The sequence below is a fragment of the Cetorhinus maximus genome, chromosome 1 (genome assembly GCF_964194155.1).
Source record: "Cetorhinus maximus chromosome 1, sCetMax3.hap1.1, whole genome shotgun sequence".
Classification (NCBI taxonomy): Eukaryota; Metazoa; Chordata; class Chondrichthyes; order Lamniformes; family Cetorhinidae; genus Cetorhinus; species Cetorhinus maximus.
In genome coordinates this window covers 38,283,482-38,309,719 of record NC_135879.1, presented here as the reverse complement: position 1 = coordinate 38,309,719, position 26,238 = coordinate 38,283,482, and the positions used below count along the sequence as shown (strand labels likewise).

At 41.7% G+C, this 26,238-nt stretch overlaps 1 protein-coding gene across 1 annotated transcript in view; it reads left to right on the top strand.

Moving 5' to 3' along the window:
- afg2a (AAA ATPase AFG2A) overlaps nucleotides 1-26,238 on the top strand; it is a 499,869-nt gene that overhangs the window by 9,862 nt on the left and 463,769 nt on the right. The window contains exons 3-7 of the mRNA XM_078539862.1: nucleotides 14,205-14,362; nucleotides 14,815-14,873; nucleotides 15,727-16,407; nucleotides 23,665-23,794; nucleotides 26,068-26,124. Of these exons, the coding sequence (XP_078395988.1) occupies nucleotides 14,205-14,362; nucleotides 14,815-14,873; nucleotides 15,727-16,407; nucleotides 23,665-23,794; nucleotides 26,068-26,124 (1,085 nt within the window). The remainder of the gene's footprint in view (nucleotides 1-14,204; nucleotides 14,363-14,814; nucleotides 14,874-15,726; nucleotides 16,408-23,664; nucleotides 23,795-26,067; nucleotides 26,125-26,238) is intronic.

Sequence of the window (26,238 nt, the reverse complement as noted above, 5' to 3'; positions counted from 1 at the left end):
GATGTCCTTCCTCTAGGATCCATAACAATTCCTTCGTACGTGCGTTTCCTTTTGTAAAACAGGATCCACCCATTTAATACTAAAGATTTCCTTTTGCTCCAGCATTTGTTTGAATCCAGCAAGGCTAACCCGTAATCTTTTCTGACTCACTTTTCGCATAGTGCACATTATCCCAAAATGAACAATTATTTACATAACATTTGATTAGTATACTATCTTCAGTGCGTCAATTGTACAGAATCTCGGTTAAAATATTTGACAAATAGAATCCCATATCCACTACCTCCACAAGCAGATAAACCATAGAAAAGTAAGAGGCCATTCAGCCCATCGTGTCTGCGCCGCTGAAAAAGAAAAAAAAATTCTAATCCCACCTTCCAGCACCCTGTCCGTAGCCTTGCAGATTACAGCACTTTAGGTGCAGATCCAGGTGCCTTTTAAATGTGTTGAGGGTTTCTGCCTCCACCACCAAACCAGGCAGCGAATTCCAAACACCCACCACTTTCTGGGTGAAGAAGTTTTTCCTCCTGTCCCCTCTAATTCTCATACCAGTCACCTTAAATTTGTAACCCCCTGGTAATTGACCTCTCTGCTAGGGAAAACAGGGCACCCCTGTCTCCTCTATCTAGGCCCCTCATAATCTTGTACACTTCAATCAGGTCACCCCTCAGCCTCCTCAGTTCCAAAGAAAACAACTTTAGCCTATCCAATCTTTCCTCATAGCTGCAATTTTTAATCCCTGGCAGCACTCTTGTAAATCTCCTCTGTACTCTCCCCATAGCAATTTTGGCCTTCCTGTAACGTGACCAGAAATGTACACAAAATTCCAGTCTAACCAGTTTTATACAGTTCGATCGTTACATTCTTGCCTTTGTATTCTATTCCTCGTCCAATAAAGGAAAACATTCCTTGTGCTTTCTCTACCACCTTATCCACCTGTCCTGCCACCTTCAGGGACCTGTGGACATGCACATCAAGGTCTCTCACTTCCTCTACCCCTCCCAATATCCTCCCACTTATTGTGTGTTCCCTAGCTTTGTTTGCCCTCCCAAATCCATTACCTCACGCTTCTCTGAATTAAATTCCATCTGCCACTTCTCCACCCACTCAACCAAACCATTGATATCATTCTGGAGACAAAGACTATCCTTTTCACCACTGACTACACAGCCAAGTTTTGTGTCAGCTGCAAATTTCCCAATCATGCCATCCACATTTAAGTCCAAATCATTAATATATACAAGAAACAGCAAGGGACCCAACACTGAACCCTGTGGAATGCCACTAGAAACTGTTTTCCACACAAGAACATCCATCAACCATTGCCCTTTGTTTCCTGTCACTGAGCCAATTTTGGATCCAACATGACACATGCCCCAGTATCCCATGGGCTTTTGCTTTTCTGACCAGTCTGCCATGAGAGACCTTGCCAAATGCCTTACTGAAATCCATGTAGACAATATCCACTGCAGTACCCTCATCAACCCTCATTGTTACTTCCTCATTTTGACTAAAATTTGATTAAATTAGTAAGAAATGACATTCCCCTCACAAAACCATGCTGACTATCCCTGATTAATCCATTCCTTTCTAAGTGACAGTTTAGAATTGATTCTAATAATTTGCCCACCACTGAAGTCAGACTGACCAGCCTATAATTAGTTGGTCTATCCCTCGCACTCTTTTAAAATAATGGTACAACGTCCGCAGACCTCCAATTCTTTGGTACCTCGCCTGTATCTAGTGAGGATTGGAAAATGATCCTCGGTGCTTCCGCTATTTTCTCCCTGGCTTCCTTTACCAGCATGGGATTCAATCCACCTGACCCTGGCGACTTAACCACCTTCAAAGATGTCAGTCCCTCAAGTACATCTTCTCTCATTACGCTTTTTGTATTTAATATTTTACACTCCTCTTTAACTAGAATATCTGCATCATCCCTCTCCTTAGTGAAGACAGAGACAAGGTACTCATTTTGAACCTTGCCTGCATCTTCAGCATCAGCGCACAAGTTTCCATGTACACGTCTGATTGACTCTACCCTTTCCTTCGTTATTCTCTTGTTCTTAATGTACTGTTAAAACATCTTTGGGTTCTCTTTGATTTTACCTGCCAATATCTTTTCATATCCTCTCTTTGCTTTCTTAATTACCTTTTTTACTTCACCCCTGTACTCCTCTAGGCTTTCTGCAGTATTAAACTTTTTGTAACTGTCACAAGTTTTTTTTTTCTGCATTATCTTACCTTTTAAATTTCTAGATAACCAGGGGGCTCTAGATTTGGCAGTATCGCCATTTTTCTTTGTGGGGACATGTCTACACTGTGTCCGTAGAATCTTGCTTTTGAATGTTTCCCACTGGTCTGACTCTGATGTCCCTTCAAGTAGCAGTAACCAGTCCACTTTCGCTAAGTCACCTCTCAGCTTTGTAGAATTTATCTTTCCCAAATTTAGAACTTTTACTCCTGTTCTACCTTTATCCTTTTCCATAACTGTACTAAATGTAACTGTATTATGGTCACTATCTCCAAAATGGTCACCACTTGCCAAGCTTCATTTCCTAAGACTAAAATCTAGACTTGCACTTCCTCTCATTGGGCTTGTTACGTGGTGGCTAAAAAAGCTCTCCTGAATGCAGTTCAAGAATATTGTGACCTCTGTGCCTATTATACTGTTTGTATCCCAGTTGATATTGGGGTAGTTGAAGTCTCCAACTATTATTGCCCTCCTGTTTTTGCACTTAGAAATTTGCCTACATATTTGCTCTTCTATCTCTCTCTCACTATTTGGGGGTCTTAGTACACTCCTAGTAGAATGGCTGTCCCCTTTTTATTCCTGAGCTCAATCCATATAGCCTCATTTGATGATCTATTTAATATATCATCTCTCCTCACAGCTGTAATTGATTCTTTAACCAATGATGCTACACCCCTACCTTTTTTAGCTCCCCCCCCCACCCCCCCCAACTCTACCCTGCCTGAAAACCTTTTGTCCAGGGATGTTGAGCTGCCATTTTTGCCCCTCTTTAAGCCGAGTTTCTGCTGTAGCAATGATATGCTGCCACGTATCTATCTGTGCCCTTGGCCCATCGGCTTTGTTTGTTATACTCCTTGCATTTAAATAACTACTTTTTAACATTGTTAAATTCCTGTGCTGTGAACCTTTTAACCTTTGCTTCTTCTGTCTTTCAGAGTCACCCGCTAATTTTTTGTCTCCCGCTTCCTGCTCTGAATTTGTCCTATCTGAATCTGCCCTCAGGTTCCCATCCCCCTGCCAATCTAAAGTACTTATAACAACCCTTTTATTTTCTTAGCTGCCCAAGTTAAAAGACAATATTTCCCATTGTTACTCATAAAAAAAAAATGAATGCAGCATTCTGTATCACCCAAGTGCTCTTCAAAACCCTTAGCAACTATCCTACTATCCTAGCTTCAGCCTTGCATAAGAATGTAAGAAATAAGAGCAGGAGCAGAGCATACGACCCTTTGAGTCTGCTCCGCCATTCATTATGGACATGTCTGAACTTCAGCCTTAACCTCACTCTCCTATCCCTTGATTTTCTGAGGGGCCAAAAATTTCTCTATCTCAGCCTTAAACATAGTCAGTGATGGAGCACTCACAATCCTCTGGGGTAGAGAATTCCAAATATTCTCAACCCTCTGAGTAAGAAATTTCTCCTCATCTTAAATGATCGGCCCCCTTATCCGGAGGCTGTGCTCTTGTGTTCTATATTTCCCAGCCAGGGGAAACAGCCTTTCATTGTCTACCCTGTCAAGCCTCTTCAGAATCTTGTATGTTCCAATGGGATCACCTCTCATACTTCTAAACTCCAAAGAGTATAGGCCCAATTTAACTCTCATCATAAAACAACCCCCTAATTCCAGGAACCAATCTAGTAAATCTTTGCTGTAACACCTTCAATTTAAGTATGTCCCACACCGTATTCCAGGTGTGGTCTCAGCAAAGCCCTTTACAGTTGTAGCAAGGCTTCCTTATTCTTGTACTCCAATCCCCTTGCACTAAAGACCAGCATGCTATTTGTCTTCCTAATTGCTTGCAGCATCTGCAGCTAACATTGTGTATCTTGTATGAGTATACCCAAGTCCCTCTGAACATCAACATTGAAAAGTTTCATCCCTCGTAAAAAAAAATGTCCTGCTCTTTTATTCTTACCACTGTAGTGATTGACCTCACACTTCCCCATGCTATACTCCATCTGCCATCTTGTTGACCACTCACTTAACCTATCGCTCTGCAGCCACTTTGTGTCCTCCTCAGAGCGAATATTCTCATGTAGCCTTAGGTGGCATCTGCAAGGACTTTTTCAGTACAAATCCACCTATGTGACAAAGTTGATTGACTCTTATCTGGTAACTCAGAATAAACTCCAAACCTTTTAACTATCTAATTCCCTGTTTTGTCTCTCTCATTAGTTTATTGGCAGCAACCAAGACTTCATGTTCATGAGAAATTCTGCTTCTAATTCTGTTGTGAGACTGGCCTTTATTTCATTGTCTAATCTATTCAAGCTATGGCCTCTACTTCTACTTCTTCATCTGCTTGGGCAACTACAGTGAGATCCCACTTTTACACAATCGGAGGCTCATTTTCTGATATGTGATTGTTTTCTGATGCAAGAGGCTCTTGTAAACAAACCATCAGTACTTGCAGTGCACTTTCTTACTCTCCACTCTGAGGTACAAGGTGCCTCATTTGCTTCTGTCATATCCTCATAGAATGGTTACAGCACAGAAGGAGGCCATTTGACCTAACCAGCCCACACCAGCTCTCTGCAAGAGCAATTAAGCTAGTCCCGATCATGCACTTTTTGTTCTAACCCTGCAAATTTATCTTCATTTGCTTGTCTAATTCCTTTTTGAATGCTACAAGTGAATCTGCCTCCACCGCAATCTCAGGCATTCCAGATCCCAACCATGTGAAAAAAAGGGTTTTCTCTAGTCGTCTTTGGTTCTTTTGCCAATCACTTTATATTGGTGTTTTCTGGTTCTTGGCCCTTCCACAAAAGGGAACTGTTTCTTTCTGCTCTGTCTAGAAACCTCATGATTTTGAACACCTGTTGTCAAATCTCCTTTCAACTTGTTCTTCTCTAAGATGAACAGCCCCAAATTCTCCCATTTATCCATGTAACTGAAGCCCCTCATCCCTGGAACTGTTATTGTAAGTCTTTTCTGCACCCTCTCTAAAGCCTTCACATCCTTCCTAAAATACAGTGCCCAGAATTGGACACAGTACTCCATTTGAAGCTGAGCTAGTGTTTATTATAAAGGTTCATTACAACTTTCCTGTTTTTTGCACTCTATGCCTTGATTAATAAATCAAAGGATCTTGTATACCTTTTTAACCATTTCCTCAACTGCCCAGCCACCTTTAATGATTTGTACATGTATACCCCCAGGTCTCTCTGTTCCTGCACTCCCTTTAGAATATATTACATTTTGGTAGGAAGAGTATTACTTCACATTTCTCTGCATTAAGTTTCATCTGCCAGGTGCCTGCCCATTCTACTAGCCTGTCTATGTTCTCTTGAAGTCTACCATTATCCTCCTCACAGATGGTCTTATAGGATGCCCAGGTGCTCAGAAATCTCTCCAAGACCTTAACCTGAAAGCCTTCCTCCCTTCATGCAAAGTATCCAAATGTGTAGAAAATAATGGAAACTAATTGTAGTCCTCCTGTGGTAGAAGGTACTATCACACAGAACAGAAGCCAATTTGGGATTTCACCCTGAGTCTAATTGATAGGAACTATACCCTGCAGCCATCTGAAATGATTTTTTTTAACGAACCACCCATACCAGGGCAGTTATCAACTTGCAGTCTGCTTGATCAATTAAAATTTTATGCAGCAGTTCATTGATCACCATATGATTCATTTCAAAGAATTTCACAGACTTTAAGCTGTGGTATTCACGACCATGATGTTCATATTTTCACACATGTCTCTTAACTCATCAATGGCAAATTCCTTCCATTATCAGTCAGAAACTTTGCAGGTGTCCCAAATCTGGCCCCTATCCATTTCTCCACAACTTTTGTCCATAACAACTCTCTTGTCCTTACTGTGTATTGTTATAGAAAGATTAAACCTGGTCACCAGGTCCGTAAAATATAGAATGAAAGTATTTCTGTCTTTGCCCCATACCTTTAAACCCATAGCAACTACGTGATTAAGTAACCTGCCAATGGAAGGCTCGTAGGACATGGCGACATCCTCTGATGCACTTTACAGATTTTACAATTCTCACTAATCTCTTCTATTAGTCTCATATACTAGTCATCAACCACACCTGCATCTTTTAGCAGAATTTTTAACCCTTGACAGGTAGGATATGCAAATTACTGATGTAGCTTTTAAGACAATTTGTTTTTTTTTCAAGGCCTAACTCTTATCACCTGACAACAGTAATACTTGTGTAGCACTCTGATGAGAAACATCAGATTTTATTAAAGGGCTATAGTAATGTCCTGATGGGGGTAAACTGCAGATTCACTAAATTTCCAAAAATAATTGTCTCATCATGCTTCATGTCAATTTTCATTTGTGCCTTTTTCATAGAAGGTTTACTCAACAACACAGGTATCTCACTAGCGACCAAACCAGTACTTATAAAATGGCTTACTGCAGCTATTTTACATGGGATTGCAACTCTCAAATGACCTCAACTCTCAAATGACCTCAGTGTGTTGTCATCATCAAACCTGAAACAAATAGTATTTTCATATTCTTTAACTTTGTGTCAATTCAATACTTAATGAACCAAGATAACATTTTAAACAATTTGTTCCACAAACTATTGAAGTAAAAGCACTAACTAATACTGCAGAGTTAACGGGTTCACGACGAACATGTTCATTACAGGATTAAAACACTTTGTGATGAGTATGATTTGTTTGGGTTCACTATTATCTTCGGCTTCATAGAATTCTCTTCATTGTGTGTCATTTTGACTCTGCTTTGGGTAGTTCAATACACAATAATATCACACTTGAAGCACCTACTAATTGTTTCTTGGGCATTCCTGAGATACATTCACCTATTAATGCTGTTCCAACTTTGCCTTCTGCTGTAATAGCCAGATCTATTAAAAATGCTTTCATCCTCATTCTGCCTGCCTATAATCCTTCTTTTGTGTTGACACCTGCAGCATGTATCTGGATTCTTTTGAATTCTGGCAATCACCGAGTCTTCAATTCTTTGCATTACTACAAAATATCTCATTTGTTCCATGAGAGCTAAAGGAAATGATCGTTTCCCCAGGAAATTTTAAGGCAACAGTCATTTGATCCACCAGAGTCTCCTTGGAACCAAACAGCAGTTATAATTAAAATAAAAGCAAAATACTGCAGATGCTGGAAATCTGAAATAAAAACAGAAACTACTGGAAATACTAGTTAATGTTTCAGGTTGAATATGACCCTTCAGAACTGAAGGGAGGTAGAAATATGATGGGATTTATGCTGATGGAATTGGGGCAAGGGGGAAGAACAAAAGAGAAAGTTTGGGATAGGGTTGAAGTTGGGGGGGGGGAGATTATATGACAAAGTTATCATTGAACAAGAGGCAAAGGGAGTGGTAATGGTTGTAGTAGAAAAGAAAAGCATTTGCCCAGAGTGAATGTGAATGGCAAAATAATGAACAGTTTTGTTTGGTGGTACAGAACTTGAGTATTGCTGAAAAAAGACATTTTGTCAAAACTTTTTGTCTTGCTCTCATCAGGACAATATCAGGGGAAGCAACAATTTTATGCTGTGTGCAAAGAGAGTGCTGATTTGTTGACAAGTGGACCCTGATTGGTAGAGGCGTCGCCATGGAGAAAGCACCAGTTGGTGGTGTCTGACAGTTAACTGCCAAGCACTGTTTCAAATTTAAACCAGGCAGCTTGACTCTGATTGGTCAAGGCATTGCCGAGGAATGAACCAGCGAATGGTTATCACTTATTTTGTTTAGCTGAAACAGGTGCAATGTGTGAACGTGTTCTTTCTGTCTGCAAAGAACAAAGCCCTGTGTACTAATACATGTAGCTCCCAGTGCATGCATATGCGACGCACTACGAGCCTGACTGACCATCGTAAATTGGTTGTCAGTGTAATTTTTAGCACGTTAAGGATTATTTAACAAATGTTGTCTAATTGCATTATCACATCTAATGTTGGACTCTTGTGTTTTGAATTTTGCATAGTAGCAGTGTGAAACAGCAAGCTTCATCTGTTGCTCAAATTTTTGAGATACCTTGCCCTTCCAGGGAAATCTGAGGTAGGTCACTTTTCAGGGCCGGAAATGACGGCCTTAGGCCCGTTCATGAGTTTGTGTGATATACCATGCGAAATGATATGATCAGGGCAGCTATTATCCCGCAGGATGCCTTTGATGCGCCCTATTTTGGCATCAAGTTTGCGTAGTGAACAAAATAAGTGATAGCTATTCAGTGGTTCATTCCTCAGGGCAGTGCCTTGACCAATCAGACTCTAGCTGCCTGGTTTAAATTTCAAACAATGCTTGGCAGCTTACTGTCAGTCATCATTAACTAATGCATTCTCCATGGCAATGCCTCTGCCAATCAGTGTCCATTTGCCAACTAATCAGCCCTCTCTTTGTATACAGTATAAAGTTGTTGCTTCCCCTGCCAGTGGTATTCGTGCGATTGTCCTGATGAGTGCAAGATGAAAATCTTTGACAAAATGTCTTTTTTCAGCAATGAACAGCCTTGTCTGAAAGCAAAAAACAAGGTTCAGACCGGCACATGGCAAAAAAGCCAGAATCAAAATGGGGGACAGAATTCATGGTCTGAGATTACGTTCAACAACTTTGAGTTCAGAAGACTGTAAAGTATCTAATTGGAAGATGAGGTACTGTTCCTTTTTCTTGTGTTGAGCTTCACTGGAACAGTGCAGCAGGCTGAGAAGAGAGATGTGAGCATGGGAGCAAAGTGGTGAATTAAAATGGCAAGCAACCGGAAACTCGGGGTCATGTTTGCAGGCTGAGCGGAGTTGTTCTGCAAAGTGGTCACCCAATGTGCGTTTGGTCTCCCCGGTGTAGAGGAGACCACATTGTGAGCAGCGAATACAGTAGTCTAAATTGAAAGAAGTACAAGTAAATTGCTGCTTCACCTGGAAGGAGTGTTTGGGGCCCTGGATAGTGAGGAGAGAGGAGGTAAAAGGGCGGGTGTTACACTTGTGGTGCATGGGAAGGGTCACAAGGTGTTGGGGGTGATTGAGGAGTGAACCAGGGTGTCGTGAAGGGAACAGTCTCTTCGGAATGTTGACAGGGGAGGGGAACATATGTTTGGTGGTGGCATCGTACTGGAGGTGGCAGAAATGGCGGAGGATGACCCTTTGAATGTGGAGGCTGATGGGGTGGAAGGTGAGGACAAGGAGAACCCTAACACGGTTCTGGGATGGAGGGGAAGGGGTGAGGGCAGAGCTGTGGGAAATGGGTCGGACATGGTTGAGGCAGCTGTTCCCCTTTGAACTTCCTGCACTCTATTCTCAGCTAAGCATTTCCAGCCCTTCTAATTTTATAGCATTTAGAACTAGCAACCTATCCATGGGACAGATAAGTTACAATCCAGCAATTTAAATGCCAGTACTGATGCAGGGATCACCAAACTGAATTTTGTCAACCTTTTAAACACTTAGGGATATGGGCATCACTGGCTAGGCCAGCATTTATTGCCCATCCCTAATTTCCCCATCCCTAATTTCCCTTGAGAAGGTGGTGGTGAGCTGCAGCCCATGTGGTGTAGGTACACCCACAGTGCTGTTAGAGAGGGAGTTCCAGGACTTTGACCCAGCGACAGTGAATGAGTGACAATATATTTCCAAGTCAGGATGGTGAGTGGCTTGGAGGGGAACTTCCAGATGGTGGTGTTCCCATATGTCTGCTCTCCTTATTCTTCTAGATGGTAGCGGTCGTGAGTTCGGAAGGTGCTGTCAAAGGAGCTGTGGTGATGGTACACACTGCTGCTGCTATGCGTCGGTGGTGGAGGGAGTGAATGTTTGTGGATGGGGTACCAATCAAGTGGGTTGCTTTATCCTGGACGGTGTCAAGCTTCTTGAGTGGTATTGGAGCTGCACTCATCCAAACAAGTGGGGAGTATTCCATCACAGTCCTGACTTGTGCCTAGTAGACGGTGGACAGGTTCTGGGGAGTCAGGAAATGAGTTACTCACCACAGAATTCCTGGCCTCTGACCTGCTTTTGTACCACAGTATTTATAAGACTAGTGCAGTTCAGTTTCTGGTCAATGGTATCCCTCAGGATGTTGATAGTCAGGGATTCAGCATGGTAATACCATTGAATGTCAAGGGGCGATGGTTAGATTCTCTCTTCTTGGAGATGACCATTGCCTGACAATTGCATGGCGCGAATGTTACTTGCTAATTGTCAGCCCAAGCCTGGATATCCAGGTTTGCTGCGTTTGGACGTGGATTACTTCAGTATCTGAGGAGTCGCGAATGGTGCTGAACATTGTACAGTCATCAGCGAAAATCCCCACTTCTGACCTTATGATGGAAGGAAGGTCATTGATGAAACAACTGAAGATGGCTGGGCATAGGACACGATCCTGAAGAACTCCTGCAGTGATGTCCTGGAACTGAGATGATTGACCTTCAACAGCCGGAACCATCTTCCTTTGTGCTAGATATGATTCCAACCAGCGGAGAGTTTTTTCTCTGATTCCCATTGACCCCAGGTTTGCTTGGGCTCCTTGATGCCACACTTGGTCAAATGCTGCCTTGATGTCAAGGGCAGTCACTCTCATCTCACCTCTGAAGTTTAGCTCTTTTGTCCACATTTGAACCAAGGCTGTAATGAGGTCAGGAGCTGAGTGGCCCTGCCGGAATCCAAACTGATCATCAGTGAGCAGGTTATTGTTTAAGCAAGTACCACTTGATAGCACTGTTGATGACCCTTTCCATTACTTTACTGATGATCGAGAGTAGACTGATGGGGGCGGTATTTGCCCATGTCGGATTTGTCCTGTTTTTTGTGTACCTGGGCAATTTTCCACATTGTTGGGTAGATGCCAGTGTTGTAGCTGTACTGGAACAGCTTAGCTCGGGTGCAGCAAGTTCTGGAGCACAAGTTTTCAGTACTATTGCTGGAATTTTGTCAGGGCCCATAGTCTTTGCAGTATCCAGTACTTTCAGTCGTTTCTTCATATCACGTTGAGTGAACCAAATTGGCTGAAGACTGGCGTCTGTGATGCTGGGGACCTCTGGAGGTGGCTGAGATGGATCATCCACTTGGCACTTTTGGCTGAAGATTCATGTGAAAGCTTCAGCCTTATCTTTTGCACTGATGTGCTGGGCTTCCCCATCATTGAGGATATTTGTGGAGCCCCCTCCTCCAGTGAGTAGTTTAATTGTCCACCACCATTCGTGACTGGATGTGGCAGGACTGCAAAGCTTAGATCTGATCTTTGGTTGTGGAATTGCTTAGCTCTGTCTATCACTTGCTGCATGCAAGTACTTATGTGTTTTGAGCTTCACTAGGTTGACATCTCATTTTTAGGTATGCCTGATGCTGCTCCTGGCATGCTCTCCTGCACTCTTCATTGAACCAGGATTGACCCCTGGCTTGGTGGTAATGGTAGAGTGGGGGATATTCCAGGCCATGAGGTTACAGATTGTGTTTGAGTACAATTCTGTTACTGCTGATGGCCCATTGCGCCTCATGGATGCCCAGTCTTGAGTTGCTAGATCTATTCGAAATCTATCCCATTTAGCATGGTGGTAGTGCCACACAACACGATGGAAGGTATCCCCAATGTGAAGACAGGACTTTGTCTCCACAGGGACTGTGCAGTGGTCACTTCTACCGATACTGTCATGGACAGATGCATCTGTGGGAGGCAGATTTGTGAGGATGAGGCCAAGTATATTTTTCCTTCTTGTTGGTTCCCTCACCACCTGCCGCAGACCAAGCCTAGCAGCTATGTCCTTTAGGACTTGGCCAGCTTGGTCTGTAGTGGTGCTACTAAGCCATTCTTAGTGATGGACATTGAAGTCCTCCACCCAGAGTATATTCTGCACCATTGTCACCTTCCTCCAAGTGGTTTTTCAACATGGAGGAGCACTGATTCATCAGCTGAGGGGGAACTGGATGTGGTAATCAGCAGGAGGTTTCCTGCCCTTGTTTTCATAGTCCGCAGTTGGTGTCGAGGACTCTCGGGACAATTCCCTCCCTACTGTATACCACTGTGACGCCATCTCTGCTGGGTCTGTTGTGCTGGTGGAACAGGACGTACCTGACAGTATGGTTGGGAGTCTGTGATGGCGGTGTCTGAGACATTATCTGTAAGGTATGATTCAGTGAGTATGACTATGTCAGGGTGTTGCTTGACTAGCCTGCAAGACAGCTCTCCCAATTTTGACACCAGCCCCCAAATGTTAGTAAGGAGGACCTTGCAGGGTCGACTGAGCTGAGTTTTGCCGTTCTCGTTTCCGGTGCCTAGGCTGATGCCAGGTGGTGCGTCCGGTGTCATCCCTTTTAGACCTCTTATAGATTTGATACAACTGAATGGCTTGCTCGGCCATTTCAGAGGGCATTTAAGGGTCAACCACATTGCTGTGGCTCTGGAGTCACATGTAGGCCAGACCAGGCCCGTGATGTGTTCTTCCGTGGAATGAAGTTTGTTTTCTCAAAACTTTCAAATTCTGACCATGCCTCAGAGATTTAACAGATAATGGAAAGTCCAAACCTTCTTCACTTTCAAACTGGCAGCCATCCACTTCAGAAAACACTTCACTTTTGATTCAACTGACTCTCCTCCCCGGAAGCAGCAATGTTATGGCCATACCTTGTTCCTTTTTGGTAGGGATGTGACCCATGTTGACATATCCGTTTGATTTCTTAAACTGATCAAATGGCTTGGACTCTGAGAACATTGGCGAGTCATCATACCCTGAGAATTTACACTTGCTTTCTCCCTTTTACCACAATAGCTACTAGGATTTTAATTTTTTTTATCTGAAAAACAGTTAACAGCTTTGTGGAGTCAGGAGGTGCACTAATTGTCGTGTAGTACCCTGCCACCCCATAAACTTGTTTCCAGTCAATGGTGACCCTATAAGAGGGGACCGGTAATGGCAGTAACATTTGAAAGTTCAGGAACTGGCCAGGCTGACTCTTATTAAGATGGTCATCTGAGTTTTGTGTGTGGTGTATGTTGCCTACCACTTGTCAGCTGAAGCCTGTATGTTTCCAAGACTTGCTATAGGCTGGCGTGAACTTCTCTATCAGTGGAGTTGTGAATGCAGTTGAAAATTGTATAAGTGTAAACAAAAACCCTGCTCTCGAGCTTGTGATGGAGGGCAAGTTACTAATGAAAGTGACTGTGCCAAGATGCTTCTTTGTACAACTCTTACTGTAATGCCCTGTGCCTGTGTTGATTGACCTCGGGAACAGCAACCATTCTCTGGTAATTGCATGTCACACCACCGGTGGTAATAATTTGAAGTGATAAAATTAATATCATAGAAACATATTGGTTTTAAAGTGGTTTCCTCATAATGTATTGGTATCCGTTTACCTAAATCTAACTACGGACAACACTAGTATAGGACAGATTATTCTTCTTGTTGATGTTGCACCAATGTAGGTTTGAGACATAACACGGTGTACATACGAAAAATAACAGACAGCAAAAGACCCAATGGTCTACCCAGCCTGTTACATGTAATTGTGATCTCTTCAGTGTCACAATACATACGCTCTCCATCTTACCCAGAATCCATACAATCTCTTGGGAGAGGTGAAAAACCAGATTAAAAATCCAGACCAGTTAAAGAAACAAAACCAGAAAATTGCTCTCCGATCTTAGGCAATTGAAATTCGTCCAGGAGTCCACTCCGGCCCAGATAACATCACACACTACTGTACTCTTGTATGAGATGCTCTCTACCCTAACCAGTAATAGGTTCAGCTCTAACCTTAAGGAATTCCATGAATCAGCATTCACCGTAGAAGCTTGCAGCCTGTCTCACAGGTCCGCTATTCTCTCGAAAAAGAACCACCTCTTCATATCTAACCAACATCTGTCTTTCCCTGGTCCTCCCTATGCAGCTCTATACTACAGGATGATATACAGTGTATTATAATGCTAGTCATGGCTCAGTATGTTATAGTTGCTTCAGTGTACAGATCTTCTAGTTTCCAGGTTAACAGTTATTTTTTTTTGGTAGGTGTGCACAGCATGGCCTGTACCAAGCTTCCCTGGAAGTAAGATAGGGTTAAATGGAGTCACCCAGAAGAATTTGAAGGTCAAGGTGAATGATGCAATTACTGTCCAACCACTGCTTGGTCCAGTATTAGAGGCAGAGGAATTACATGTAGCTTTGAGGTTTGTATCTGGTAGATTCAGTGTCAGTTGCTTACAGAAATGTACTTGGGTGTAAACTAAAAATCTCTTGCTTGCGTTCTAAGATTACATAACAGTTTTTCAATATGTTTGTAATATTGAGCTAAGAAATGATTATAGAATGTGCCTTTGGATTGCTGGTGAGGGCACTTACTGCCCACTACTATCACAATTTATTAATCAAATTAATTTAAATGTCATATCAGGAACTATATTCTACCCTGAAGAAATGTCAGGTGATGTTTTAGTTGAAGGATTAATTACCTGTAGTAAAACAGCACCTGAACAACTAGATTAAATGGTTGTAGCCAAGTCATTTAAATTGTTTTGACACTTTGATGTTTTGTGACCTATTAATTGAAATGATTACCATTTGTGCTAGCATAATAGTTCAAACCATTTTGAGCTATAATAATTGTCTTGTTGATTTGTAGAGATCAAGATGATTCCTTCAAGACAGAAGAACTATCTTACTTCTTGCTAAGGAATATGGGTAAGGACATTTTAATTGCTGGATACCATCTTTGCTGCTTACACAATTTAATTGCCATTTGAATGCTACACTTAAACATTTATCTCCAAACTCAGAAGATCACTCTCTGCCACCTAGTGTGACATTTTTTTCTACTTTTCAGACCAGCCAATGAGTGAGAGTGCTAGATACTGATGCAGTATGGGCAGTTTCTTGCTTGCATGACAATCTCTCTAGGAACTGAAAAATCTATCAGACTTCATTCCATGCTAGACCCTTACAGAGAACAAAGTGAGGAAAATTATTTGACGGCTGAGATTTGAACATGGATCCCAGAGACACAAGATTGATATGCACAACATAGTGCCCTATATAAATTAGTTTATGAATAGAATATGCTGGAAATGCACGACAGGCCCAATAACATTTAAATGATAAAAGAAAGACTAGCATTATTGTGCATAATTCATAGTTATGTGCATTTCAAGTCTCATTTTTACTTCAGAATTGTATTCTTTAAATCTGTCTTCTCTCCAACCATTGGTGTTTTAATCAGCATAGTCTTTTAAAGCTCCTTTGCTATTAACACCTTAGATTACTAGTAACTATTGGTGAATTTTCATTGAGGTATAAGTAACAAAGAGAATGTAGTGTTTCACAATATCATTATGACACTAAACTAGGGATATTACATGGCTAGCTGATGCCAAGGTAGTGGTTTCTTCCAATCTAATTTACCCTTGTATACAAAATTATCAAATGGAAAAATACCATTTAAACATGTATGTACATAAGTTTCTGCAAGTAGAGAAGACCGTTTTGAATATTTATTGCCAATTTTATGAGTCTTATTTTTACATTGTTTTTTGCATAGATGGGAAGATAGTGTTACCTGGCAACTTCCTGAACCTTGTATTTTATGGTCGAACTTTTCACTTGTTGGTGAGGAAGGTAAAAGGAGTCGATGGTGCAGTGTTGGAGATACCGTCCAATGTCACATTCAGTGATATGCAAGCGAATGCGGAATCCTTGCTTGACAAATCAGTACATGAGAACATTGCAATGGATTTGTCCACACATCTCAACAATTTGGCCATAGATGTTACTCAGGACCGAGGGATCAACACTACTTCTAGTTCACTTTGTTCTCCAATGGATTCTCAAAATATATCAATTCCAACCTGCAACAATACTGTAGACGGTGAGGAATTGCTAAAAGTACACAATGGTGTAACATATTCTTCTGTAAGCAACATTGAAAATGTTGAAATGTCTGAATTTGCTCAGGAAAGAGAAGACGAGTGTGACCCTCCAATGGAGGACTTAATCTTGATGTCCAACAATTGCCTGAAAAGTAACAGAGATACATTTTACCACATTTCTTTGCTCACTCAAATCAAGTTCATGCAGGAACAAAGCAATGATGAGGAGAGGAAGCAAGAATGCAAGCCCAAAGTCACTTACGATATGATTGGAGGACTGAACAGTCAGCTGAAGATGATTCGAGAAACTATTGAATTACCTTTGAAGCAACCACAACTGTTCAAATCTTATGGTACGACATCTCAAAACATGACAGACTTTAGTTGTTGGTTTGATTTGATAAAAATAAGTAATTGTAATTGTTTTGTGTTCCTTGATTGCTGGTGGCTTCAATTGCTATTGTACTGAAAAAAATCTGCCTATGTGTATGATTCAAATTAGATTTTTTTGTAGCTTTTACAAAGGTAAGCCATGCACACGATAAATATCTAACAAGCAATAGGCTGCAACTTAAAATCCAGCCACTAGCCCTTGCTTTAAAAAAAACCACTAGTGAACTAGGTTCATTTAGAAACACAGAAAATAGGAGCAGGTCATTCAGCTCTGCCATTCAGTATCTGATCATGACTGATCCTCTATCTCAACACCATACCCGTTGATGCCTTTAGAGTTTAGAAATCTATCCATTTATTTCTGAAGAGTATTCACTGACTTGGCCTCCACAGCCTTCAGTGGTAGAGAATTTCACAGGCTCACCACCCTCTTGAGTTTTTTTAATTCATTGGATGTGGGCATTGCTGGCTAGGCCACCATTTATTGCCCTTGTTTAGAGGGCATTTAAGAGCCAACCACATTGCAGTGGATCTGGAATCAGATGTAGGCCAGACCAGGTAAGGGCAGCAGATTTCCTTCCCTAAGGGGACGTTAGTGAACCAGATGTGTTTTTATAACATCATTGAATTCGAATCCCACCATGGTGGGATTCGAACCCAGGTATCCAGAGCCTGGATTCTGTATTACTAGTCCAGCAACAATACCACTACGCTATCACCTCCCTGAGAAGTGCAGAAGTTTCTCCTTATCTCTGTCCTAAATGGCCTACCTGTATCCTGAGACTGTGATCCCTCGTTCTAGACACACACACACACACACACACACACACACACACACCCCCCCCCCCCCCCCCCCCAAGCCATAGGAAACATCATCTCTGCATTCAGTCTGTCTAGCCCTGTCAGAATTTTAAACGTTTCCACGAGATCCCCTCTCATTCGTCTAAACTCCAGTGAATACAAGGCCTAGTCGAGCCAATTTCTCCTCATATGATAATCCTCCCATCCCAGGAATCAGTCTGGTGAACTTTCGCTGCACTCCCTCTATGGCAAGTATACCCTTAGGTAATGAGACCAAAACTGCACACGATACTCCAGGTGTGATCTCACCAACGCCCTGTACAGCTGCAGTAAGACATCATTGCTCCTGTACTCGTCCTTTCACAATGCAGGCCAACATGCCATTTGCCTTAAGCAAGCATGCAGGTGCAGCAAGCAGTTTCAGTAATTGGTGTACAAGGACACCCAGGTCCCTTTGTCCATCAACATTTCCCAATCTACCAACATTTGAATAATATTCTGCCATTCTGTTTTTCCTACCAAAGTGGATAACTTCATACTTATTACACTGCATCTGCCATGCACTTGTCCACTCACTCAACCAGTCTAAATCACCTTGAAGCCTCTTAACATCCTCCTCACCACTCAGATTCCCACCAAGTTTCGTGTTGTCAACAAACCTGGAAATATTGCCATTGGTTCCCTCATCCAAATCATTGATATATATTGTGAATAGCTGGGGCCCAAGCACTGATTCCTGCCCTACCCCACTAGTCACCACCTGCCACTCCAAAAAAGACTCATTTATTCCTACTCCCTGTTTCCTGTCTGTTAACCCATTCTCAACCCATGCCAATATACTACCCCCCATTCCATGTGTTTCAATTTTGCACACTAACCTTCTATGTGGGACTTTTATCAAAAGCTTTCAGAAAATCTAAATACACCATATCCACTGGTTTTTCCTTAGCTATCCTGCTAGTTACATCCTCAAAAAACTTCAGTTGGTTTGCCAAACATGATTTCCCTTTCATAAATCCGTGTTGACTTTGTCTAATCCCGCTGAATTTTTCTAAGTGTCCTCTTCTCACATGCTTTATAATAGATTCTAGCCTTTTCCCTACAATTGATGTTAGGCTAACTGGTCTCTAATTCCCTGTTTTATCCCTTCTTCCTTTTTCAAATAGTGAGGTTACATTTGCCACCCTCCGATCTGTTGGGACTGTTCCAGAATCTAAAGAATTTTGGAAGATGACAACCAACGCATCCACTATTTTCATGCTCACCTCCTTTAGTACCTTGGGGTGTAGTTTATCAGGCCCTGGGGATTTATTGGCTTTCAGTTCCATTAATTTCTCCAGCCACTTTTTTTAGTAATACTAATTTCCTTCAATTCCTCCTTCTCACTAGACCCTTAGTTCCCTAGCATTTCTGAGAAGTTATTCATGTCTTCCTCTGTGAAGATAGGACTAAAGTGGTTGTTTAATTGCTCTGCCATTTTCTTGTTCTCTATTTTTTGAACTGTTAAGGGACCCACATTTGTCTTCACTAATTTTTTTCTTTTTACATACTTAAAAGCAGGCTGTAAATGCTTCTTTATGTTCCTTGCAAGTTTGCTCTCATACTCTAATTTTCCTCTCTTAATCAATCTCTTGGCCCACCTTTGCTGAATTCTAAACTGCCCCCAATCCTCAGGCTTGCTGCTTTTCTAGTAACTTTGTAGGACTCCCCTTTGGATCTAATACTACCCTTAAATTTTTTTGTTAGCCACGGTTGGGCCGCATTTCCTGTTGTGTTTTTGCACCAGAAAGGAATGTATAAATGTTGCAATGCATACACTCGTCCCTTAAAAATTAGCCATTGCCTATCCACCTTTTAGTGAGGTTCCCCAATCTATCTTAGCCAACTCAAGCCTTAGGACACTGAGTTGAATATTCAGCCTAAAACTGCTATAGGTAATCATTGATTAATTTATTTCAAGCAGAGTATCACTCTTAACCTTCCTCCAGTGGTCTATGAAGTAAAAGACACTTCTGATGTAGATTAGAAGATCCTACATTTAATTCCTGGCTTGTACTTCGTTAGCTAAGTTCAATTGGTCTTGGTGCACTGGTTAGGGAGAGGATTGATAATCTACACCTGTTTTCAGCAGGAAAATGAGCATATGCGAACATCAGGGGAGGACAGAATTGGGTCTTTGATGTCCTCCATTATTGAATAGTTTAAGGACACTCTCTGCCTCTCTCCACTGTGAAGAATGTGCACTGGGGCACAATACTGGAGGGGTGAAAAGGCGATTTTAATTTTTTTTACACTCTTGCAATCAGTGCTGTCATGTTCATTCTGAGAAGCTGAGCAGACTGCATTCCACCAGCACCCACCTATCCGCAGCCTGAGGTCATTTCATAGGCTTCCTGTGAGACCAACGATTATCATGCCTCTCACTATCTCTGATCTGGAGAGTGGTGAGAGTAGATGGCATGAAAATGTGCCAGAATACCAGTTTTATTTAAAGCCGCTTTATGATAACTTTTTAAAAATGTCAAAGCTTCATTGAGCCGAAGTTAGGCCTGTCAGGCTTCTGTTTTGGAACTGCTGGATCATTCAGTATTCAATGTTACTTTAATCATTGTTAGATTAAAGCATTTTGGGAATGAGGACTGATTGATCCTTTTGTAATAGTTTTGAGGTCTTGACTGTAAGCAGATAATTTTTGGGACATATTCTCTTATCAAATAAACTGGTTTCTGAATATTACCTCAAATTTGATTCTTGTTTATGTATTTTTAAATTAATTACTTCCTTCAATTAAGTAATTTTAGTCATTGAAATATTTGCACTGGTGCATTTTGTCTCCTAAGGCTTGCTCACCTGTCACTCCTGGCTCCGGATTAAGCAATGCCTCTTTTTTAAAATTGTCATCTTTGTTTTCAGATCTCTCCATGGCTTCCCCCCACCCCCATCTCTCTAACCTCTTCCAGCCCAACAGCCCTCTGAGATCTAGAGCTGTGATGGCATACTTATTATGCTGCACCAGTAATCCAGAGGTTTGGACTAATGATCCAGGGAAATGGGTTCCATCTAGTACACTAATATCCCTTGGGGAAGGATATCTGCTTGGTTTGACCTATATGTGACTCCTAGGCCACAGCAACTTGGGTTTACTGCCCTCTGAAATGTACTGATGGGCAATAAATGCTGGCCTTTATCAGTCACACCCACAACCCATTAACAAATCAATAAGATATCTAAGCTTCTCAAAGTCTGGCCTGTTAAATGTCCCTGATGTTAATCACTCCTCCATTGGCAATTCGTTCCTTTAGCTGCCTAGGCCCTAACTTCTGGAATTCCTTCCCTAAACTTCTCTGCCTCTCTACCTCTCTTTCCTCCTTTAAGACACTTATTGAAACCTCCCTCTTTTACTAAACTTTGATCATCTGCCCCAATATCTCATCATGTGGCTCGATGTCAAATTTTTGATAATACTCCTGTGAAGCACCTTGGGATATTTTATTATGTGAAAGGTGCATACTTAAATATGAGTTGTTATTGTAAGTGAGTGTGCTGGTGTGCTTGGAATATCTACTTGGATAATTTTCAATCTTTTTTCCTTATAATGTTTGTTTAGAGAGAGATATCAAGTCAGTGGGCCAACTCTGCTATATGTTTTTGGGTTTGACAGTGTCACCATTTTGATAGCCATGGCTGTAAAGTTCTATGTTTGAACACCACCCATTATATGTAATAACCATTATGACAAGTCGGATTAGAGATAATTTGGAAGTTCGAACTATTCGGGTTACCTTTTTATTAGCTTGGTTATCAAAATCTTGGATTTGTGCATTCGTTAAATGGTGGTGGATGATGCAACAATGTTAAATGAATTAAATCTTCCTGTTGCATCGCAAACTTTATCTCCAACTCAGTTTTGTATAACTCTACAGCAAATAATTATTTGGACAACTTTGGATTTGGATTTTATTACATAGAATTTACAGTGCAGAAATAGGCCATTGTTCTCAAAGGTCTATGCTGGTATTCCTGTTCCACATGAGCTCTTCCTGTCATGCTTCTAACTTTTCAGCAGTGGCCCTATATCCTTTTTGTAATATTAAGACTTGAACTATGCACAGTATTGTACTCTAAGTCCAGTCTATCTAACGTTCCAGACCAATTTCATGTAACTTTTCTGCTTTTTAATTATATTCCTCGCGAAAAGAGCTCTCGTGCTTTGTTTTGTCTGCAGGCCCTATTTAAGTATGCTTCCTTAGAGATCAGTATCAACTCTAGCTGACTTATGGTTTATTAATTGATGTAGACATTGTAACTGGCTTGGGCTTCATTTTGCGACACCAAGTAGTTCTTAAGTTGAAAAAAAATCCGACTGGTTCACTGTCCAAAGAACTAAAATTCTCACTGTTACAATAATCCTTGTAACCGTATTCAGGATGTGTAACGGATGTATATTATTAAGCTTACCATTTTCAAAGTGCTGTGTGATACAGTAAATTATTGGTCTAAATGGACATTAGGCACAACCAATTAATTATACCCCATTTCAATACAGTGCTGTAGAGTAAAACTCACTGGACAGCCCTTGGTTTTTAAAAATTCATTCATGGGGTGTGGGCTTCGCTGGCTGGGCCAGCATTTATTGCCCATCCCTAGTTGCCCTTGAGAAGGTGGTGGTGAGCTGCCTTCTTGAACCGCTGCAGTCCTTGTGGTGTTGGTGCACCCGCAGTGCTGCTAGGAAGGGAGTTCCAGGATTTGACCCAGCGACAGTGAAGGAACAGCAATATATTTCCAAGTCAGGATGGTGTGTGACTTGGAGGGGACCTTCCAGGTGGTGTTCCCATCTATCTGCTGCCCTTGTCCTTCTAGGTGCTAGTGGTCGTGGGTTTGGAAGGCGCTGTCTAAAGAGTTTTGGTGAATTCTTACAGTGCATCTTGTAGATGGTACACACTGCTGCTACTGTGCGTCGGTGGTGGAGGGAGTGAATGGTTGTGGATGTGGTGCCAATCAAGCAGACTGCTTTGTCCTGGATGGTGTCCAGCTTCTTCAGTTTTGTAGGAGCTGGTGAATCATTTAACATGAAAGATTAAAGTTTTGAGTCGGGGGGATTATTTACCATTTGGCCTTGTCACTAGTTGAAGAACTGCTTTCTTTCTTGATTTTATACTGTACCGGTAACTTTTGAGTGCAACATAAAATCTATAAATATTTTCACTACCACATGGTGTTCCATTGTTGTTAAATAGAATATGCAGCACCGAAACAGGCCATTATTAGGTTTGCAGATTTTTTTAGTGGAGAACATAAATCTTGTAAGCTTGAGAGTGCAATGGAATTCTGAGAACATTTCTGATGTCCACAATAACAATTTTTCAACCTGAGCTATGATTCACATTCTGAGGTATGTACAGCGGAGACTGTAGTCTTCTCAATGGGGAAGAAAAGCCTGCCCCGGCCAACTTATGCTTCCTAGTGACTAACTTTGAGCAGTATTGTCCAATGTATAGGAGCAGGACACCCATTTATTGTCTTGGGTAAGGTATGTGGTTTGGTGGTAAGACCGCCTAAAAAGAAAGAGAACTTTCCACAAGACTGAGTGGGTAAAAGCACTGCCAAGTATGCGACTAAGTCATGCAAACCAGGAAGGTTCAATTGGCCTCAGCACTCTGGCAGATGGGAAACAAAAATAAAATCAGCCCGGGTTCTCATTCCTGATTGCAATTTGCTGAACTTTGTTGGAAGATATAAATGTGTGGCTCTGGAGAAGAACAGGATTGAGCTTTGCTGTGTAACTCTGTTGGTTGAACAACCTGCTGATGTCCGTGGTCTGTGCTCATGCATGAGAAGTGGTCACTTAGGTCTGATATTGGAGAATTGTTGGCAATCATAGAATTATGTTTCAATAGCAGTTAGTTCAGGACTGGAAAAAAAATTGAGAAGAGGAATTGTTGCTTCCAGGTACTAGCTTATCAAGTGGTGCATCTGGACAATGTCCATAATAATGATTTATATGTTTTCCTGATCTTGCTGCATGATATACTCTCTGGAGTTCAGAAAAGAAGTACATAGAATTTTACAGCATAGAAACAGGCCATTTAACCGCAGGTTTAAATCAGTGTTTGTGCTCCACACAAACCTCCTCTTCTCAGCTCATCTCAGATCATCTCGCACTTTCAACATATCCTCCAATTCCTATCTCCCTCATGTAGTTCTCCTTAATGCATCTGTGGTATTTGCCTTAACCCATCACATGGTAGCATGTTCCACATTCTCACCACTCAGTAAAGAAATTTCCCCTGAATTAAAAAGATTGCAGGTATAAAAAAGGAAGCAATTTCAGTTTAGCCAAGGCTTTAGTACAGGCGCCATGTGGAGATGCAACCCTTTTCATTGCTATGCACTATATTTTTTTTGTTGTGATTTAGGAATTACTCCCCCTCGAGGAATTTTGCTGTTTGGTCCTCCTGGTACTGGGAAAACTCTGATTGCCAGAGCTGTGGCTAATGAAGTTGGAGCTCACATTTCTATCATCAATGGGCCTGAAATTATGAGCAAGTAAGTCAAATGATATATCATGGTGAAAGTAGAACCCATAGATGAAATGATTGTGTTCAAAGTATAGTAAGTCAGTAAACAAACAACCCAAGATATATAACAACAACTTGTATTTATATAGTGCCTTTAACAGAATAAAATGTCTCAAGAGACTTCACAGAGGCATTTTAAAACAAAAAATGCCACTGAAGAACGAAGGGATATTCAGACAGATGATAAAAAGCTTGGTCAAAGAGGTAGGTTTTAAGAATTATCTTAAAGGAGGAAAGTGGGATGGAGAGGCACAGAAGCGTAAGGAGGGAATTTCAGAGCTTAGAGCCGAGGCAGCTGAAGGCATGGCCACCAATGGTGGAGCAATGTAAATTAGGGATGCTCAAGAGGCCAGAATTAAAGTGCAGATATGCCGAGGGTTGGAGAGCTGGATGAGATTACAGAGACATGGAAGGGAAGGCCAAGTAGGGATTTGAAAAAGAGGATGCAAGTTGTTTAAAGGCATTGTTTAACCTGGAGCATTATAGGTCAGAAAGAACAGGGGTGATGGGTGGGTGACAGTAGAGTTTTGGATTACCTCAGGTTTACAGAGGATATAGAATATGGGAGGCCGGCCAGGAGTGCATTGGAATAATCAAGTCTGGAGGAAACAAAGCATGAATGAGGGTTTCAGTAGCATAAGAGCTGAGTGGGGGGGGCGGAGATGGGAGAATTACAGAAATGGAAATAGGCGGTCTTAGTGACAGCACAGTCAATGGTTGGTCTTTTGAGGCGAGTGGTGATGATGGCAGATTGGAAGGAGAGAGGGACAGAACAATGAAGAGATAAAACTGTTAGCAATATTGGTTAACATGGAAGCCAAGAAGGAAATTTGGATAGTCAGCAGTTAATGGGAATATGGCTGGGGGAGTAGGAGATGAGTCTCCTGGGCAAAATGAGCTTGGAGAGGGCATGAGGGAAGCTAGGTGAGAAACTGGAGAAAGATGCAAGTTCCGAGCTAGGGCGGGGGGACTTTTGAAGAAATTTGGACTGATGGGCTGGAGAAGGGAGGGTAATGACTGTTGCAGCTGATAGGATGGTCTCATTGTTGCTGACAAAGAAGTCTATGAACTCCTCGTGCTAGTCATTGGAGGTGAGGGTGGAGGAGATGAGGAAAGTGGTTTAGGAAGATGGCTTGCAATGGAGAAAAATAGCTGGGTTTACCATTGCATTCCAGCATAATCTTGGAATAGTGAGCAGTCTTAGTGGATGAGAGCAGGACCCAATAGCACTTTGTGGTCCAGCCAGATCTGGTGGTTTAGCCATTCAAATTCATATCTCTTAAACTTGAAGGAACCTGAGATGAAGGCTGTACTGGGGGAATAGCGAGTCTGAGAGAGAGAATAGTGGTTTTCATGGGGCTAGGACATTGAAGGTGGAGTTGAGGGTGTGGCTGAGTAGATCAGTAGCTGAAGAAATGTTGTGGTATACAGAGCCAAAGGCTAGGATATTGGGAATTTGAGAGGACAGTTCTCAGTGAGCTGGGGGAGAGTGTTTTCCAGGGGTGGATATAGAAAGAAGTAGGATTTGGAGGGGGTAGTGGGATGTGGGTGGAGAACGATATAAGGAAATAATTAGGGATGGCTTTACCTGTGACTGATGCTACGGGGGTATTCAGGCCATATGAGATGGCAAGGTCAAGCGGATGGCCATGAATATGGTTTGGGGTGTTACATGGAGAGTGTGATTAAGAAAGAATGGGATGACAGTTAATTCAGAGGATAGAGAACATGATGAATTGAGATGGAGGTTAAAAACACCTGGAATGAGAAGCTGCTCGATGCAGAGGCTGACGCGGAATATATTCTGGCAGGTGACGGGGGGCAGCAAACTTGTCAAAGAAATGGATGATGGTGCAGTTGGTGATGGCTTTTCAATATTGGGACAGAGTGGAGGGAACTTTGCTCTATTTGGATCTACAATACCTGATTTGGGAGTGCTGAAACCTGACACTGGGAGAGAAAAAGTGGGAAAAATGCTCCTGCATTGACAACTATCAGCCCTGATGAGCACCAGTTCCTGTAATATCATTGTTTTTCATGACACCATTCTGAATATTAAATGATTCAGCATGTTGATATTTGTAAGATCCCATTTTACAGCTATTGATGATGACTACAAAATAGAATTGCCAGTTAAACTAGTTTCCGTTTCTCAGATTATTCTACCTTTCTCCTTAACTCTGAGATTTTAAGTGTTCATTGCTCTCCATGATGCTGAGGTACCTGCCTTCTTTGTTTTAGGTACTTTGGAGAAAGTGAAGCAAGGCTGAGACAGATCTTTGCAGAAGCCACTCAATGGTAACTCAATGAGAGAAATACAAATTATTGTAATTAGCATGAAAGATTAATAGAGCACAGGAGCCCATTTTGACCATGCAATTTCTTTGCTAGAGCAACCCTAAACTAACCTCA